At 42.9% G+C, this 19126-nt stretch overlaps 1 protein-coding gene across 2 annotated transcripts in view; it reads left to right on the top strand.

Moving 5' to 3' along the window:
* The first annotated feature begins 529 nt into the window (after positions 1-529).
* The window catches only part of klf5l (Kruppel like factor 5 like), a 79839-nt gene continuing 61242 nt past the window's right edge, over positions 530-19126 (top strand). Inside the window, exon 1 of one of the 2 annotated variants that reach the window (XM_072505343.1) lies at positions 530-857. In XM_072505343.1, the coding sequence (XP_072361444.1) occupies positions 690-857 (168 nt within the window). In that variant the 5' untranslated portion in view covers positions 530-689. Of the gene's footprint in view, positions 858-2078; positions 2133-19126 lie in introns of those variants that run through there. The other variant, XM_072505344.1, reaches the window with a different exon arrangement.

The following is a 19126-nucleotide window of genomic DNA, read 5'->3' as shown; positions in this document are numbered from 1 at the left end:
GACAAATCAGCACTGTTTTTCACTCTGGCAGAGGAACCTGGCTCTGACGGCCCGGCGCCTTCTCCAGCAGTTACTGCATCTTAAACAGATTTTTTTTCAAGCTGCGGTAATAAACTGTTATTGAGGTTGCAAAGTAGTGTTTACAACTGCGTCTGTTAGATTTATGAATGGACGGACATTTTTTCATCGCTTTATTATTTGGAAAAGAGACCAAACACCAGACATACATTTCATAGACCACCCACAAACCAGCCCCTCCCCCAGAAAATAAAAGAAAACCTTTTCTTCAAAAAAAACTTCCCAAACTTTGTATTTCGCAATGGCCGGCATTGCTTAATGCGGAGGTGTAACATCGAAGCCAATCTCCACATGAGTGAGTCCCTGCCAAACCAGCTCGGGCTCCTCCCCCTCCCCACGGTCCCTCCCCTCCCTCAGCCGTCGTGATTGACAGCCGGGCCCGGGCCGCTATTGGTGGCTGTGCTGTCAATCACAGGAGCTACGTTCAGGTATAGTTCAGGTGAGTGACAGATTGAGATCAGATCAGAGGCAGGCTCGCGCGAGCACCGTGCAGTGAGGCATTACTGTGGGCAAAGTTTGGAATTCGTTTCGTCCGCCTTATTTTGTCTTCCTTTCAAGCACTCACACACACATATTTTTTTAAAAGTAAAGTTACAGCGGGAAGGAAAGTGATGTCGAGCAGTGGGCTCGCAATTAGTGTGCCCAACACAGAAGCGAACGCTGTCTTTACTCAGCTCAAACCAGTGAGCATGGCTGACGGAGTCCGTGAGGAGCAGCCGGTGTTTGAAGACATCAAGCCGGCCATTAGGATGCTGGAGCACCCGCCCGACTTGACTCAGGTAAAAGGCCAGAGAAATCCGCCCTCCTGCTGTTTATTACTCTTACTGCCCACGACAACAACAACGGTCTTGTTTGGGCTTCGCTGTGTGCTGGAGAACGGGCCGCGCCAAAACCAAAAGGGTTTTTATTTCCCCCCCCCCCCCTGTTTTTTTTTTAAATGGGTTTGTATTTCGCAAGCTGGAGAAATGTTTCGGAAAGTTGTGAGAGTTAGCGATGGGCCAAGGTGAGGATTCCTCCCGAATGAAATGAAAGCGGGCCCCTCAGCTTGGGGAGGCTCTTTTTTTTTTTGTTGTTTGTTTTTTGGAACCCGCAGGATAAACTGGTCAGTACAGGGTCGGGAGGCGCCCTTTTCTTCGTTAGCTGGGTCAGACCCACAACGTTTGATAGGGTGGCAGTGTTCCGGCTCCAGTGTGTGTCTGCAAAGTAAACCAATTACATCGACTTTAAAAATCGAAGGGCTGTGCTGAGTGGTTTAGGATTCGTGTACTTTTGCTTCATTTCGTTTCCTTCGTAAAGTTGTGCAACTGCGCCTGTTTACCCCGAATCGAAAAACGTCTTCTGAAAAAATTAAGGGAGACGTTTCATCCGAGCAAATTTAGTCGCAAGTATTTAGTATTTACACCATGAACTGTCAAAGGTGGCAAGGAATTGAAACCAAGCCAGGGAGATATTTGTACACAAATTATCGAAGGAGATAGTTTATTCTGGTGTGTATTATCAACCAACTAACACTACACTTTAATACTTTAGCATTGTTTAAAGTTGAAATGCATCAACTCCAAGTAGCCCAAGTCCGTTAGAAAAATTCTCAGGAAGTCCTTCCTAACATAGCAAGACATGGCCAAACATGAACTGAGTGTTGTTAAATAGAGGAGAAACCAAACAAAGAACGACATTTTTGAGAAATACACCCACGCAGACAGTTTTAAGTCCCTGATTCTGTGTCTAGACTTTATCTCTGCTGCGGGCATTCAGGTGGGAAGCATTAATGACTTCAAAAGTTAGTACCAAGTCCGTTGAGCGTTTCACATAATTAGCATAGAACTGGGGAGGTTTGAGACTACGAAAGAGCCATTTTAATTAAAATGTGATCTCTATCTTTCCCTCCCTCCGCCTTGGTACCTAGAATGATAAATAGATATTTGTTACTGACAGGCAGTATTTTGGGATTTTTTTTTTTAAAGACAGGTTGAGAAGGAAGTGTCAATATTGGGCTGAATGTTGCCTGGAGATCCATGCCCAATGCTCTCCAGCATTGTTGTAAACTGAAAAAGGTACATCCTGTGACTTCTTTAATCCACTTGTAGTCCATTTATTAATTCAAAAAAGTTATTGTTATTGTCAAAATTCAAAATAGTGACTGAACTCTAATAGCCCTGTTTATGTTCCATACCCAGTTTCAATGTTCGCCCCTGCCATCAGAGATTTGGATCTCCGAGTCCTTGCTACAAGTTCCTTTTAAGTTTTAAATTGTAGGCATGTGGTGCAAAGAGATAGGCATCCTATCTGACTGAGATTAAAAATAAAATATCAAAGAACTTTGTGACCCATAGCAGTAGAAGCCATTAGACCAGTGGTTGTATCATTTCGGAAACAAGTATTGGCTGTGATTAGATCCACGGGCATGACTAGGGACCAGTCTTTCAATCTTCCATTTGTCTTGCATCATTTATTGCATTTTTAATGATAGAGTTTGAATTAAAGTAGTCTTAAACAAATGTTAAAACAAGAACAAAAATCATATGGATTTCATTATCTTTGATCAGCAAGAATAATTTTACCATTTTTTATTATCTCCTTCCACAGTCATTAAGGTAAATGTTATTGTATCATTAATATACGAATAATATTCAGGAAGACCTTACTTTAATCTTTGTCGTGCTAATCTAGAAATGGAAGACTTGACACCATCTTGGTCAAGTTGAGAATTATGGAATGTAAATTGAAGAGGTCCTTTTTTTGTGTATCTGCACATTTAGCAAATCACTTGGAAATAGCTTTTCTGAAACAATCTTGTTTTGAAAATTAATTGATTCCTTTAAAATATCATTAGGAAAATATCACTTTTTAAACAATGTATTTTGTGTGTATTTTTTCATCTTTGTGCATTGAATTCTGTGTGCATGTGCCTGCAATATATGATTATATACACATTCGTTCTATACATACACATTCATTCTATACATACACATTGTTGTAAGCTAAAGATAATAACGCAGTCATCTTGAAGATATTCAAAGTATCTAAAGTTGTTTAAATTAACCTTTTGTATGAAGAAGTAAGATGAATGATAGCTTGGAGTGAGTTGTATTCTTCGGCTTTTATCTTAGTTTCTGCCCAGGTAGTACTTGTTAACGTGGCTGTGTTTTTAAAAGGTAGACCATAAGTAACTTTTACAAATTATCTGATTTGTTTGTAAGATATTTAAATTCCTCTAGGGCTGTATTTAACCTGTTGAAACACTAAAAGTATTAAATGCCAATGAATTGCACACAGACAATAAAAATGATCATTTAAAAAATATATATTTTGAGTACCCAATTCTTTTTTTCAATTAAGGGGCAATTTAGCATGGCCAATCCAGCTATCCTGCATATCTTTGGGTTGTGGGGGGGGCGACCCATGCAGTCATGGGGAGAATGTGCAAACTCCAATCAAAATGATCATGTTACTAACAAAATTATTTGCTTATTCATATTGAAATAGTCAAAATGAACTAATGCCATTGTGGTTTGAAAGCAAAATTAATACCATAATCCTTTGTCAAAATCTGGTTAAGAACCTTTCCTTTTCACATTATGTAGAGAAGCATTATCAATAATAAATATATCAAATGAATACTTAATGGAAAAAATCCCAGGATGGAACATAAAATAAATATGGTCTGTTATGGATTTTAATGAGGGCAATGAGAACTACAGTTGGTGTGTATTATCAACACATGATGGAGCAATTAGTATATGCACTGACCTATTAAAATGTTCTTGGGCGTTGAGGTATGGACTAATTTTTAAACTTTGTCAAGAACATTCTTTGGAATATATTTTGTTCTTCACTGTAAATGCTGGACCTCGGCCATCTAGGATGGGAAAGGTTATGTTCTTAATGAAAATGTTCTTCTTTAAACTTTTAGAATTCGCACTTTGAAACATTGGAAAGGTTAATGTCCAGCAGCAATTAACACAGCTGTGATTTCAAAAGATAACAATTGACAATTATTAGCTAATTGCTAATCATAAACAACCAGACATAAAATATAGATGAAAGAAATATTATGGCTTTAATTTCCTTGAACCTGCGTTAATATCAAACAAATATTACCTGCATGTAAAGAATGGGATTAAAGAGAGAAAGCCCAAGCTTGCCCAGAAATTATTTATTTACAATAATGAGACGTATTTTGTAACTACCTGACTTTCATCAATTCTTATACTATATGGCTTCATTTATGGTTGCTGCTAATCATTTTTATCCTGAAACTAGTCTTAGTCAAAAAGAAGCATTCAAGTGAGAGTTCCAAACCTTTGAAAATTAACTCCAACCAGCAAACCTTTGTAACCAGTGAGAGCTTTCTTCCATTGTGATTATGATTAGTCAGTACAGAGCATCGTCCATCAGAAAGAATATTATCCCTTCCATTAATATGGTTTGAGAAAAAAAGGTGATTTGGTGAACACATTTCAATTTTACTTCACAAGTTGAACTGTATTTATTTTTCTTGTGTTTAAGTTCCATTCGGGGAAGAGCACAGAAATCACAGCTAACATTCCAGTGCAGCACTGAGAGAGTGCTGCATTGTCGAAGGTACCATCTTTTGTAGCTCCCATGTGCTCTCTTGAGTGAATGTAAAAGATCTCTTGAAACTGTTTTGATAAAGGGAAGGCGTTATTCCCGATATCCTCATCAAGATTTATCCCTCAATCAACATCACAAAAACATATTATCTGGTCATGATCACATTGCTGTTTTGGGAACCTTGCTGTGCAGAAATTAGTTGTCATGTTGCTACAGTGTCTAAACTTCAAAAGTACTTCATTAGCTGGAAAACCCCTTCAGATGTTGGCAGGTGCTATATAAATGCAAGTATTTTTGCATTTTAAGTATAATTAGCAATGCTGGCAGAGACTGCTCTGTATTTGTGGGTAACTAGCGTTCAAAGGAGAAGGCTAATTTACATTGAATAAACTAGTCAATATGTGCTGCCTGAGTTCATATACAACTGCTTTGCAACTGAACCCACTTTTATAACAGATCATAAATTTGCTAGGTTAAATCACAGTAGACAATTTAACAGATTCTGTTACATTGGCCAAAACTTAACATGCTCAAAGTTACATAGCTATTGACTCAAGTAAAGCATTTTTAAAGGCTCTGGTTGGTAAAAAGAACCTCTTTTATGCTAAAATTGATTGTTAAATGGCCTAATTTGTTATAGCATTCCGGTGCTGGAGTTAACTGAAACTCTCTAGGCTGTTCTATAAACAGTTCTAAACGTTCTATTTTGAAATAGGCATTATTATTTTTACCAAGTTACCTGGTAAAAGGGCAGCACGGTGGTGCAATGGTTAGCACTGTTACCTCACAGCGCCGAGGTCCCAGGTTCGATCCCGGCCCTGGGTCACTGTCCATGTGGTGTTTGCAAATTCTCCCCGTGTTTGCATGGGTCTCACCCCCACAACCGAAAGATGTGCAGGGTAGGTGGATTGGCCACGCTAAAATTGCCCCTAAATTGGAAAAAATGAATTGGGTACTCTAAATTTAAAAAAAGAATAACTTTTTTTTAAAAAATTTTTTTTAAGTTACCTGATAAAATTTTCAGAGTTTGCCTGGTTTATTTTCAGTTGCAATATATTCTAATAGTTATTATTGTTTCTTAGCAAAGTTTAAATTTTGCAGTAATATTCATATATTATTGTTAGCGGTCAATCTTATTCCAAAAAATTGAATGCTTTCACCCTTCTCCCTTTCCCTCCAGGTGATAGTGGTTTGTGTCAGATGCACTCTTGCATCTTGCCCAGATTATGTATACTCGATATTGAGCATGCACAGCATATTGAACCATTGGAGCTACCACAATTGAGCCGTGGTTTATCTTCGCCCAATGTCTCAAACCTACTCTCTAGCAGTGGATTGTGGTCAGAAGCAGGAAGTCTGATATTCCTTTCCCCTTCATAAACATAAACAATTGGTTATTGTGGTCAATTAGAGTTCTCTTCACAACTAAGGTTGAATAACTCGATATAATCTGAATAGTTCAGCACCAATTACAATTACAAATTGGGGAAGTTCTCTCTGGTACATTTATGTTAAAGTTGTCTACATGCAGAAAGGATTGTTGTTTATCTTGGACACAGATATTTGTCTTAATGTTATTAAAATATTTAAAATATGCATTTAGAACTTAGCAGCACAAAATAATTAAAATATTTTTATCTGGTGCTATTAGCGGATCTTCAAACAGAATTGTTTTCTCAAAAGGACATTGATGCTTCTGAAGTTTTAGAATTAAAACGTTAAAAAATTTTAGAGCTGAAAACTTCTCAAGCTTTTCTGTAGAATGTCCTAAATTAGCATCAAGTTTTGAGTACCAAATGCAAGGTGAAATAAAATGGACACCATCTTTGCTGTGCAACTTCACAACAGCCTTTGTAACACCACCCACAATAAAGACTCCGAGCAATAGCTGAAATGAAGTTTAATATGCATGTGCTGTGAACAACTTGTAAACCCAACAACCAAACTCTTGACGCAAGAATCCATAATACTACCCCATGAATATCTTTTAATCCTTTTGAAGATACTCAAGATTTACTATTCATATTGTAAAAGGTACAGTCATTACTCTGATTTGGATGGAAATGTGACTAGGTTACTACTCCCTTTACCCGAAGGAAAGATTGTAATTCAAGACCTTTTTAATCAAATCATTATTACATTCCATTCTGAATTATTTGAACTAACTTTAAATTATACTCATGGGTTGGAAATCAGCAGCCCACTTGGCATATTTAAATAAAGAATTAAAATCAATTGATCAGGATATTACGCTGCCCATGCCATAATACAGTTGGCACAGACGAGTGGTCTAGAGTCGGTAGGCTATCATATGAGAGCATGCTCCCCCACCCCACACCCCGTCATTCCCACCCCCCTCCCCCCCCTGAGATGACACCACCCCCTTCAATCCTTGTCACCAGCTCTTCCCCATTTCTCCTTAAATTGGCTCTCAGATCCCACCCTGCCCAATAACCCAGAACTTGCCTGTCTCCATCAGCCGTCACTCTTCCTGTTTTTACTTTCAGTCTTGGTAGTGCCCACTTCTAAGCTCTGGGCTCTCGAGGGTGCGACTTCCCCCCCTGACTGAGGGGCAGAAGTCCCACTCTCACATATTCTATCCCGCTGCCAGTGCTTTATGGTTGCAGGCTGACCTTCCTTCTGTGGGTGGGGTGTTGGAGGGAGTGGTCTGCCCTCCCCACCCCGCCAAATCTAGCCCAGTGTTTCTTAATTTTTATTTGAATTCTTTTAGGTATCTAAGTAAGCATAAGCACTGATGTTAAAACATGCTGCTGTGCAGAGGGACCTGGGTGTGCTGGTGCACGAGTCGCAAAAAGTTGGTGTGCGGGTGCAACAGGTGATTGAGAAGGCTAATCAAGTTTTGTCTTTCATTGCTAGAGGGATGGAGTTCAAGACTAGGGAGGTTATGCTGCAATTGTACAAGGTGTTGGTGAGGCCACATCTGGAGTATTGTGTTCAGTTTTGGTCTCCTTACCTGAGAAAGGACATATTGGCACTGGAGGGAGTGCAGAGGAGATTCACTAGGTTGATCCCAGAGTTGAGGGGATTAGATTATGACGAGAGGTTGAGTAGACTGGGACTGTACTCATTGGAGTTTAGAAGGATGCAGGGGGATCTAATTGAAACATATAAAATTATTATAAAGGGAATAGATAGGATAGATGCGGGCAGGTTGTTTCCACTGGTCGGGGAAAGCAGAACTAGGGAGCATAGCCTCAAAATAAGGGGAAGTAGATTTAGGACCGAGTTTAGGAGGAACTTCTTCACCCAAAGGGTTGTGAATCGCTGGAATTCCTTGCCCAGTGAAGCAGCTGAGGCTCCTTCTTTAAACGTTTTTAAGAAAAAGATAGATACCTTTCTAAAGAATAAAGGGATTCGGGGATATGGTGTACGGGCCGGAGAGTGGAGCTGAGTCCACAAAGATCAGCCATGATCTCATTGAATGGCAGAGCAGGCTCGAGGGGCCAGATGGCCTACTCCTGTTCCTAGTTCTTATGTTCTTATTACTCAGTAATCTATTAACAGAGATAACAGTTGTAATATACATGTCGTGCTTAGTTAAGTTACTTAAATTTGCTTTTGTACAAGTTTAGTTTTTGTATTACAGTTTCTTGAATTCCAGCAGTCTTAATTGCAAATAATTTATGTCGAGCTTACCCTTTGTATAGGTGATTAGAGGTTGCAAAAAAAAAAAGCCCAAAGTGATAAAATAAAGATGGATTGTGGGTGTTCATGTTGGGGTCGGAAAGAAAATCTCCAGATTTTTCAGGTTGGATATGAACTGCAATCTGATTGATAACTCTTAATAAGTTGTCTTTTGTTCTTGTCCTTTCAACTTTCTCCCTTCCTATCACTGAGTCATGCTGTGGTATGGTGTCACATGTACCAGCGCATCTTTGGCACCTCGCCCAAGTGGTCACTTTTGTGCTGGCAGGCTGCTTTGCTGTGAGTCATCACAACCAAACCTGATCCTGTCCCCACCAGACATGCATGTTGTAGTGTAAATAAGCTGATTGTGTTACTCCCAAACCCAGGATCACTGAGGCAAATTGTCATGCTCCTGCTGCCATCTTGGTTGAGAGCAGCCAACTTGGCCTGGCCCTGGAGTCTTCCTGCTATGCACAGTTCAATGCCTCACAATGTAATTGTAAACTTGAGCTAATTTTCCCTCTACTGATCAACTTCCGAGAATATGGAAAGTTAGAACAGCATTGCCTAACATAACATGATTATTTGTTAAATGGTGAAGGAAGATGGTGATTCATTTGTGGCAGCACTACTCCTGAAATGTACAATTACAGTATTTTACAGTATTTTATCAGGATGAAAATCAGTCGAAAAGGCACAGCTGCACCTGGGACAGATACGAGAAAATAATCAATTGCCCAATTAAATTCTACCTGTTCCAGATGCCCACTGAAATGATTAACCGGAAAACAATTTAACAAGAGGTTGAATTGTTACAGTTTTAAGCCACAATAGAGACAGTTCAGGTTCTAAGTTACATGACCTCAAGTCAAATAGCATTGGAATGACATCACTGGGCCAGGAATCACTTGCTATTATATTTCTAATGGTGCCACTTCTTTGACAGTTGGTAAGATTCAGGGGTTCGACAGGAGCAGAGAGCAGTTATTTCATTCTCTGTTAAGGAATGGAAGTAGAATTAATATATGGGTAACTCTCCAACCCTACATGTTCAGAGTTCTTAAATCAGTAGCTGTAGACTTGATTTACCTTTTGTGATGAAACCTATATTGACCATATAAAAACAAGATACTGTTTCTTAACAGAAAACTTCAAGAACAGTGGATTTACTCGACCCCAGATCACTGGCCAATCCTTATAATGATAGCAAATGAAATAAATGTAACTTAACCATGAGTTCACACTTTAAGTATAAGTTGCTGGAAACAATAGTGACTATTTATTGTTATAAAGAGATTAGTTCTATACTAATTGTATGTAAGGACCAGCAGTTGCTTGAAACTGGCAATATCTATTGATCAAAATAATTGGTATCTTTTATCAGCTACAAATTTGAAAAGCTGATCTGAAAGTAGACCTTGAGAAGAGTTTCATAATGGAATGGAAGGAAGAGAATGATGTACTGGAACAACCTACATAACCTGTTGTGCATGACAGTGCTATATATCCCTCCATTTTCCATTCAATGAATATATTTGAGAATTATTGATGAACATTGGTTCTGAATAATCTGTCAATTCTTTGCCAATACTTGCTTACATGATTTAACAGAAAGAAAATGGTGATTTGATGTTGGTCAGTATTCTGTAGGGAGTACTATTTTTTTACAGTAATAGTGATGAATATTTTAACATACCCTATAGATGTTGTTTAACTATTATACAATTTATCCAATTGCTGGAGATGGCCATGTTGACTATACTTGAATCGTGAACGCTGCCCTCTTTGGCTTTTTTATCTTTTGTTAACCTGAAGAATACTTTGCAAAGTTAAAGACTTAGTGCCAAATGAGTAACCGTTACATTTTCAGGGAATTTGAAAATGCCTCGGGCTTCCAGAAGTCCTGGGTGTTTATAACCCTTCATTTAATTTATTTGATATAAACGTGCAAACAAATAAGAAATGAAGTGAAGTAAAGTGCATCTGTGCTATGAAATGTTATTCCGAAATAAGATAAGTTAGAAGGTTTGTTCTTTACAAAACCTGGCTAAAAGAGTGAGCTGAAGGCTTCCTAGGCCCCAGGTTACCTCAAAAGGCCAATCAAAATCAGCCAAAAACATTCTCTGATTCACCATCGAGGGAACACCTCACTTCCATAAGCTGCCTCTCTTCCTGTGCAAAATTGAAGAATTCATTGCATGCACATTCAAAGAGGAGATACATTCTCATCTTATAACTTTAAACCCCATTGCTTCTCGGTCTTTTGGCTAAGATGAGCGTGAGGTCAGGTGTAATACATGGATCTGGTGTGTCTCTCCTGTGGGGACCATAAATTGGATTCAATTTGAATTGGTTTTTGGAGCAGGTAAGGAGCTGGGTTAGGGATTTGTCCCTGTCAATGCTCTGACTTTGTAACTCTGATAAAGGACATTTTTTTAAACGTTAACCCTCAACATGTACTAAACTTGGTTTGAAGTCTTCCCAGTTTTCTGGGAAAATTTAGAAGTACACTTGTAGTTAAACTTCACCAAATGAATTCAGAGTTGCTGTATATTGATCAAATTGTCTCTATTCATACATTTACACAAAGGACAGCATTTTACATGTGTTTTCAGTGGGAGGGGCGTGTAAAATTGAGTGGATTTTCACACTTGCCCTATATGGGGAGGGGCCCAAACACTGAAATTGACAGCCTGCCCACCACATTTGAATAGATAATCAAGGATCGATCGAGTTTGTTAACAAGCCAATTGATCCCAATAATACACTGCCCAAGCCATAAAATGGTTGGTGGGGGCAGTTGTATGGGAATGGGCAATTAGATTTTTTTTTTTTTTTTTTACAAATTTCTCAAAGGACAGGAAAGAAGGGATATTATCTTTGGGGGCTACCCCTTGTGAATCAGGGGTGGTCTCCCTAAGATAGAACCAACCCTTTCTTCCTCCCCAGCTGCTGTATTAAACACACCACCCCCTCCCCCAAACCCTATCTAGCCAATACCCTTGACTCTGGGGTCCATTTAAGTCATAGAACATAGAACAATACAGCGCAGTACAGGCCCTTCGGCCCACGATGTTGCACCGAAACAAAAGCCATCTAACCTACACTATGCCATTATCACCCATATATTTATCCAATAAACTTTTAAATGCCCTCAATGTTGGCGAGTTCACTACTGTAGCAGGTAGGGCATTCCACGGCCTCACTACTCTTTGCGTAAAGAACCTACCTCTGACCTCTGTCCTATATCTATTACCCCTCAGTTTAAAGTTATGTCCCCTCGTGCCAGCCATATCCATCCGCGGGAGAAGGCTCTCACTGTCCACCCTATCCAACCCCCTGATCATTTTGTATGCCTCTATTAAGTCTCCTCTTAACCTTCTTCTCTCCAACGAAAACAACCTCAAGTCCATCAGCCTTTCCTCATAAGATTTTCCCTCCATACCAGGCAACATCCTGGTAAATCTCCTCTGCACCCGCTCCAAAGCCTCCACGTCCTTCCTATAATGCGGTGACCAGAACTGTACGCAATACTCCAAATGCGGCCGTACCAGAGTTCTGTACAGCTGCAACATGACCTCCCGACTCCGGAACTCAATCCCTCTACCAATAAAGGCCAACACTCCATAGGCCTTCTTCACAACCCTATCAACCTGGGTGGCAACTTTCAGGGATCTATGTACATGGACACCTAGATCCCTCTGCTCATCCACACTTTCAAGAACTTTACCATTAGCCAAATATTCCGCATTCCTGTTATTCCTTCCAAAGTGAATCACCTCACACTTCTCTACATTAAACTCCATTTGCCACCTCTCAGCCCAGCTCTGCAGCTTATCTATATCCCTCTGTAACCTGCTACATCCTTCCACACCATCGACAACACCACCGACTTTAGTATCGTCTGCAAATTTACTCACCCACCCTTCTGCGCCTTCCTCTAGGTCATTGATAAAAATGACAAACAGCAACGGCCCCAGAACAGATCCTTGTGGTACTCCACTTGTGACTGTACTCCATTCTGAACATTTCCCATCAACCACCACCCTCTGTCTTCTTTCAGCTAGCCAATTTCTGATCCACATCTCTAAATCACCCTCAATCCCCAGCCTCCGTATTTTTTGCAATAGCCTACCGTGGGGAACCTTATCAAACGCTTTGCTGAAATCCATATACACCACATCAACTGCTCTACCCTCGTCTACCTGTTCAGTCACCTTCTCAAAGAACTCAATAAGGTTTGTGAGGCATGACCTACCCTTCACAAAGCCATGCTGACTATCCCTGATCATATTATTCCTATCTAGATGATTATAAATCTTGTCTCTTATAATCCCCTCCAAGACTTCACCCACTACAGACGTGAGGCTCACCGGTCTATAGTTGCCGGGGTTGTCTCTGCTCCCCTTTTTGAACAAAGGGACCACATTTGCTGTCCTCCAGTCCTCTGGCACTATTCCTGTAGCCAATGATGACATAAAAATCAAAGCCAAAGGTCCAGCAATCTCTTCCCTGGCCTCCCAGAGAATCCTAGGATAAATCCCATCAGGTCCCGGGGACTTATCTATTTTCAGCCTGTCCAGAATTGCCAACACCTCTTCCCTACGTACCTCAATGCCATCTATTCTATTAGCCTGGGGCTCAGCATTCTCCTCCACAACATTATCTTTTTCCTGAGTGAATACTGACGAAAAATATTCATTTAGTATCTCGCCTATCTCTTCAGACTCCACACACAATTTCCCATCCCTGTCCTTGACTGGTCCTACTCTTTCCCTAGTCATTCGCTTATTCCTGACATACCTATAGAAAGCTTTTGGGTTTTCCTTGATCCTTCCTGCCAAATACTTCTCATGTCCCCTCCTTGCTCGTCTTAGCTCTCTCTTTAGATCCTTCCTCGCTACCTTGTAACTATCCATCGCCCCAACTGAAACTTCACACCTCATTTTCACATAGGCCTCCTTCTTCCTCTTAACAAGAGATTCCACTTCCTTGGTAAACCACGGTTCCCTCGCTCGACGCCTTCCTCCCTGTCTGACCGGTACATACTTATCAAGAACACGCAGTAGCTGATCCTTGAACAAGCCCCACTTATCCAGTGTGCCCAACACTTGCAGCCTACTTCTCCACCTTATCCCCCCCAAGTCACGTCTAATGGCATCATAATTGCCCTTCCCCCAGCTATAACTCTTGCCCTGCGGTGTATACTTATCCCTTTCCATCATTAACGTAAACGTCACCGAATTGTGGTCACTGTCCCCAAAGTGCTCTCCTACCTCCAAATCCAACACCTGGCCTGGTTCATTACCCAAAACCAAATCCAACGTGGCCTCGCCTCTTGTTGGCCTGTCAACATATTGTTTCAGGAAACCCTCCTGCACACACTGTACAAAAAACGACCCATCTATTGTACTCTAACTATATCTTTTCCAGTCAATATTTGGAAAGTTAAAGTCTCCCATAATAACTACCCTGTTACTTTCGCTCATATCCAGAATCACCTTCGCCATCCTTTCCTCTACATCCCTAGAACTATTAGGAGGCCTATAAAAAAACTCCCAACAGGGTGACCTCTCCTTTCCTGTTTCTAACTTCAGCCAATACTACCTCGGAAGAAGAGTCCCCATCTAGCATCCTCTCCGCCACCGTAATACTGCAGCGCCACACCTCCCCCTCTTTTGCCTCCTTCTCTGAGCTTACTAAAACACCTAAACCCCGGAACCTGCAACATCCATTCCTGTCCCTGCTCTATCCATGTCTCCGAAATGGCCACAACATCGAAGTCCCAGGTACCAACCCATGCTGCCAGTTCCCCTACCTTATTTCGTATACTCCTGGCATTGAAGTAGACACACTTCAAACCACCTACCTGAACACTGGCCCCCTCCTGCGACGTCAAATCTGTGCTCCTGACCTCTATACTCTCATTCTCCCTTACCCTAAAACTACAATCCAGGTTCCCATGCCCCTGCTGCATTAGTTTAAACCCCCCCAAAGAGCACTAACAAATCTCCCCCCCAGGATATTTGTGCCCCTCAGGTTCAGATGTAGACCATCCTGTCTGTAGAGGTCCCACCTTCCCCAGAAAGAGCCCCAGTTATCCAAAAATCTGAATCCCTCCTGCCTGCACCATCCCTGTAGCCACGTGTTTAAATGCTCTCTCTCCCTATTCCTCATCTCACTATCACGTGGCACGGGCAACAACCCAGAGATAACAACTCTGTTTGTTCTAGTTCTGAGCTTCCATCCTAGCTCCCTGAAAGCCTGCCTGACATCCTTGTCCCCTTTCCTACCTATGTCGTTGGTGCCAATGTGGACCACGACTTGGGGCTGCTCCCCCTCCCCCCTAAGGACCCGGAAAACCCGATCCGAGACATCACGTACCCTTGCACCTGGGAGGCAACATACCAAACGTGAGTCTCTCACGCTCCCACAAAATCTCCTATCTGTGCCCCTGACTATAGAGTCCCCAATTACTAATGCTCTGCTCCTCTCCCCCCTTCCCTTCTGAGCAACAGGGACAGACTCCGTGCCAGAGGCCCGTACCCCATGGCTTACCCCTGGTAAGTCCCCCCCCCCCACAAGTATCCAAAGCGGTATACATGTTTCTCAGGGGAACGACCGCAGGGGATCCCTGCACTGACTGTTTTTTCCCAGTCCCTCTTACAGTTATCCACCTATCTCCAATCTTTGGTGTAACTAATTCCCTGAAGCTGCTATCTATGACCCCTTCTGCCTCCCGAATGATCCGAAGTTCTTCCAACTCCAGCTCCAGTTCCCTAACTCGGTCTTGGAGGAGCTGGAGATGGCAGCACTTCCTGCAGGTAAAATCAGCAGGGACACTAACTGCATCCCTCACATCAAACATCCTGCAGGAGGAACATTGCACTCCCTTCCCTGCCATTCCTCTAACTTTCTACCAAGATCTGGCTAACAACTAAATTAAATTTTTATAAAAAATAATAATAATATAATAAAATATGGTACTTACCTCAGACCAATGGGTTTTATTATTAGGTTAGAGGAGGAGGGCGGGTGGGAGACTCTACACGTGTAGTGTCTCGGGTTTCCTCTCCACCAGAATTTATTGGTGAGGGTCTTCCCAGACGTCCGCGGGTCGACTTCCTGATCCCGCCTAAAAAACTAATTTTATAAAAAAAAAAGAAAAATTCTCAGCTCCTGCTGAAATTGACTAACCAGCCAGCTGTTCTCACGCGGCTGAAATCGACTGGCCTGCCCCTGCAAAGACAAGTGCTTTTAAAGGTTGACTTACCTCCCAGCAACCTCCTTCCGCAATGCACCCGCTGAAACTGACTCACCAGCTGTTCTCCCGCCGAAATCGACTGGCCTGCCCCTGCAAAGACGAGTGCTTTTAAAGGTTGACTTACCTCCCAGCAACCTCCTTCCGCAGTGCTCCCGCTGGAACTGACTCACCAGCTGTTCTCCCGCCGAAATCATATTTTTCTTCCTGGTTGCATTCCTGGCAGTGCTCACTAATGCACTGATGGTGCTGCCAATCAGATTTGCCAGCAGCTCCTGATTACGGGACTTCCTACCCAATGATGGGCAGAGGTCCCATACTGCCCCTATCCAGTCTACCTGCAGCTTGTAATGGCTCCTCGCCGACAAGGTTTGGGAGGGTGCAGTGTGGTGGGTGTAGACGAGCAGTCACGCCTAAGATTTCACAATGAGATGTGGCTTTACTATATCATTATTATTTTAGATAGTTTAAGGCTTAGTGTTAGGAACTGAGTTTTTATGCTTCAGTGGAAACCTTTGCATTATGGGACAGATTTTGGCCACCATGTGGGGGCGTGTATTGAGGTGGGCTGGTATGGAAATTCAATTTGACAACACCACCCTGCTCCCAGGCCAGTTTTCTGGCCGAAAAGCCAATTCTGACAAATGGATGGACAGCCAGCCTGTGGGTCACCGACAGTGTTGGGAACTGAGCCAGCTGCCTGGATGAAATAGCAAACCGAGCCAGCGCTCCAGGCAAATTTGTAACCCTTCCTGCCTACCATGGTACAGTAGCTCCAATTGCTGGCCACCCTTCCCCTCCGTAATGGTGGCACAAGACGCAACAGAAGTTGACTATACAGTCTGCAGAGCCGGTTCCGCTGTTCAACATGATCATGGCTGATTGTGGGCTTCAACTCCACTTTCCTGTTCACTCACAATATCCCTGGATTCCCTGACAGGCCAAAAATCTGTCTATCTCAACTTTAAATATATTCAGTTGTGGAGCATCCACTTCTCTCGGGGATAGACAATTCTGAAGATTCACAATCCTTTGAGTGAAGAAATTTCTCCTTATCCCAGTCCTAAGTGATCAACTCTTTATTATGAGTCTGTGACCTGATGTTCTAGATTCCCCAGGCAGAAAAAAAACAACCTCTCAATGTCTACCCTGCCAAGCTCATTCAGGACCTTGTATGTTTCAATAAGATCACCTCAACGTTCTCTGAACTGCAGAGAATATAGGCTAAGTTCACTCAGTCTCTCATCGTAGGTTAACTTCCTAATCTCAAGAATCACTGTGGTGAACCTTGCTGTTCTGCCTCCATGCAAGTATATCCTTAAATATGGACAGTACTCCAGGTGTGGTCTCAATTTAAGCCCTGTACGTTTGTAGTAAGACTTCCTGTAATCCAGGCCATTTGACTTAGCATGCAGGCACAGCAAGCAATTGCAAACTCCTTGTGTACCCTGTATGAGCACACCCAAGTCTCTCTGAACATCAACACTTACAAGTTTCATGCCGTTTAAAAACAATTCTGCTTTTCTAATTTCATGGCTAAAGTGAATAACCTCACACTTACCCACAATATACTCCACCTGCCCATATCTCTTTACAGCCTCTGTGTTCTCCTCACAGCTTACATTTAATCAGAAAACGCAGATACATCACTCTTTACCTTTGTGGCAAAGTCATTAATATAGATTTTAATTGGTTGGCACTCCACAAATCACAGCTGACTAATTTTTAAAAACCTCATTTATGCTTACCCTTTGCTTCCTGTCCATTAACCAATCATCCATCCATGTTAATATATTACCTCCATTAGCCCTTATCCGGCCAATTAACATTTTGTGTGGCATCTTATGAAACGTCTTTTAGAAATCCAGGGATACTACATCTACTGGTAACCCTGGGCGGGATACTCCGACCCCCCCGCCGGGTCGGAGAATCGCCGGGGCTGGCGTGAATTCCGCCGCCGCTGTGTCCCGAAGTCTCCGCCACCAGAGATTCGGCAGGGGCGGGAATCGTGGCGCGCCGGTTGGCGGGCCCACCCCCGCCGATTCTCCGGTCCGCAATGGGCCGAAGTCCCACTGCTGGAATGCCTGTCCCACCAGCGTGGATTAAACCACCTTTTGAACGGCGGCGCGGGCGGGCTCCGGGGTCCTGGGGGGGGGGGGGGGGCGCGGGGTGATCTGGCCCCGGGGGATGCCCCCACGATGGCCTGGCCCGCGATCGGGGCCCACCGATCCGTGGGCGGGCCTGTGACGTGGGGGCACTCTTTTTCTTCCGCCTTAGCCATGGTCTTCACTATGGCGGAGGGGGAAGAGACCCCTTCCCCTGCGCATGCGCGGGGATGACGTCAGCAGCCGCTGATGCTCCCGCGCATGCGCGGACCCGCGTCACCCGGCGAAGACCTTTTCAGCCACGGCTGGCGTGGTGCCAAAGGCCTTTCCCACCAGCCAGTGGAGCGGAAACCGCTCCGGCGCGGGCCTAGCCCCTCAAGGTGAGGGCTTGGCCCCTAAAGGTGCGGAGACCTCCGTACCTTTGGGGCGGCCGAACGCCGGAGTGGTTCCCGCCACTCCATCATGCCGGGACCCCCCGCCTTGCTGTGTAGGGGAGAATCCCGCCCCCTTTCTCTAACCAATCAGTTACATCCTCAAAAGTCTCTAATGAATTTGAAAAACATGATTTTCCTTTCATAAAACCATGTTGACTTTGATTAGCCTATGACTTTATAAATGCATTGCACTTTCTCGACGACTAATGTCGGTTAACTGCCCTGGAGTTCCTTTTTTCTCGCTTCCCTCCTTGACTAGCAGTGTTACATTTTTTAATTTAAAAGTTTTAAAATTTGCTGAGAGAGCTGCTCAAGATCGAGGCGCCCTCTTTCTCTCTTACCTGAAAGGCCAGCCTCCTGCTTCTTCTGAGCTGTAGGGCCTTGTCAGGAGTCTGTTCCCCAGACTTTGTGGGGTTGGGACACCAATCTAACCACAAAGTCAGGATCCTCTCCCCATGGAGTCAGAACTGTCAGTCTCATTTGAATAATCATGGCACATTCCTAGTGGAATTCCAATCTTCAGTGTGGAGCCCACCCAAAAAGAGGGAGAAACACCATTGGTCCAGGCTTCAGGCATTGCAGATTGTGTTTGAATGTTCTTCGGGCAGGTAAAGAAATTATTTTTCTAAAACTTACATTTCATGGACAGAGGAAATGTAATCGATTACATTTACTGCAGCAACATAATACAAAAGAAATATACCAGCATTCTAACTACCTGATGTTGTTATGGTTTTGACAATAGGAGAAATCAGCCGCGATTCAACGGCCTCATTATGTATGACTTGAACATAGAACATAGAAAATACAGCACAGAACAGGCCCTTCGGCCCACGATGTTGTGCCGAACCTTTGTCCTAGATTAATCATAGATTATCATTGAATTTACAGTGCAGAAGGAGGCCATTCGGCCCTTTGAGTCTGCACCGGCTCTTGGAAAGAGCACCCTACCCAAACTCAACACCTCCACCCAACACCAAGGGCAATTTGGACATTAAGGGCAATTTATCATTGGCCAATTCACC

Source organism: Scyliorhinus torazame, chromosome 5 (assembly GCF_047496885.1).
Source record: "Scyliorhinus torazame isolate Kashiwa2021f chromosome 5, sScyTor2.1, whole genome shotgun sequence".
Taxonomy (NCBI): Eukaryota; Metazoa; Chordata; class Chondrichthyes; order Carcharhiniformes; family Scyliorhinidae; genus Scyliorhinus; species Scyliorhinus torazame.
Note: the sequence above shows the minus strand (reverse complement) of the source record. Positions and strands in the feature narration are given on the sequence as shown.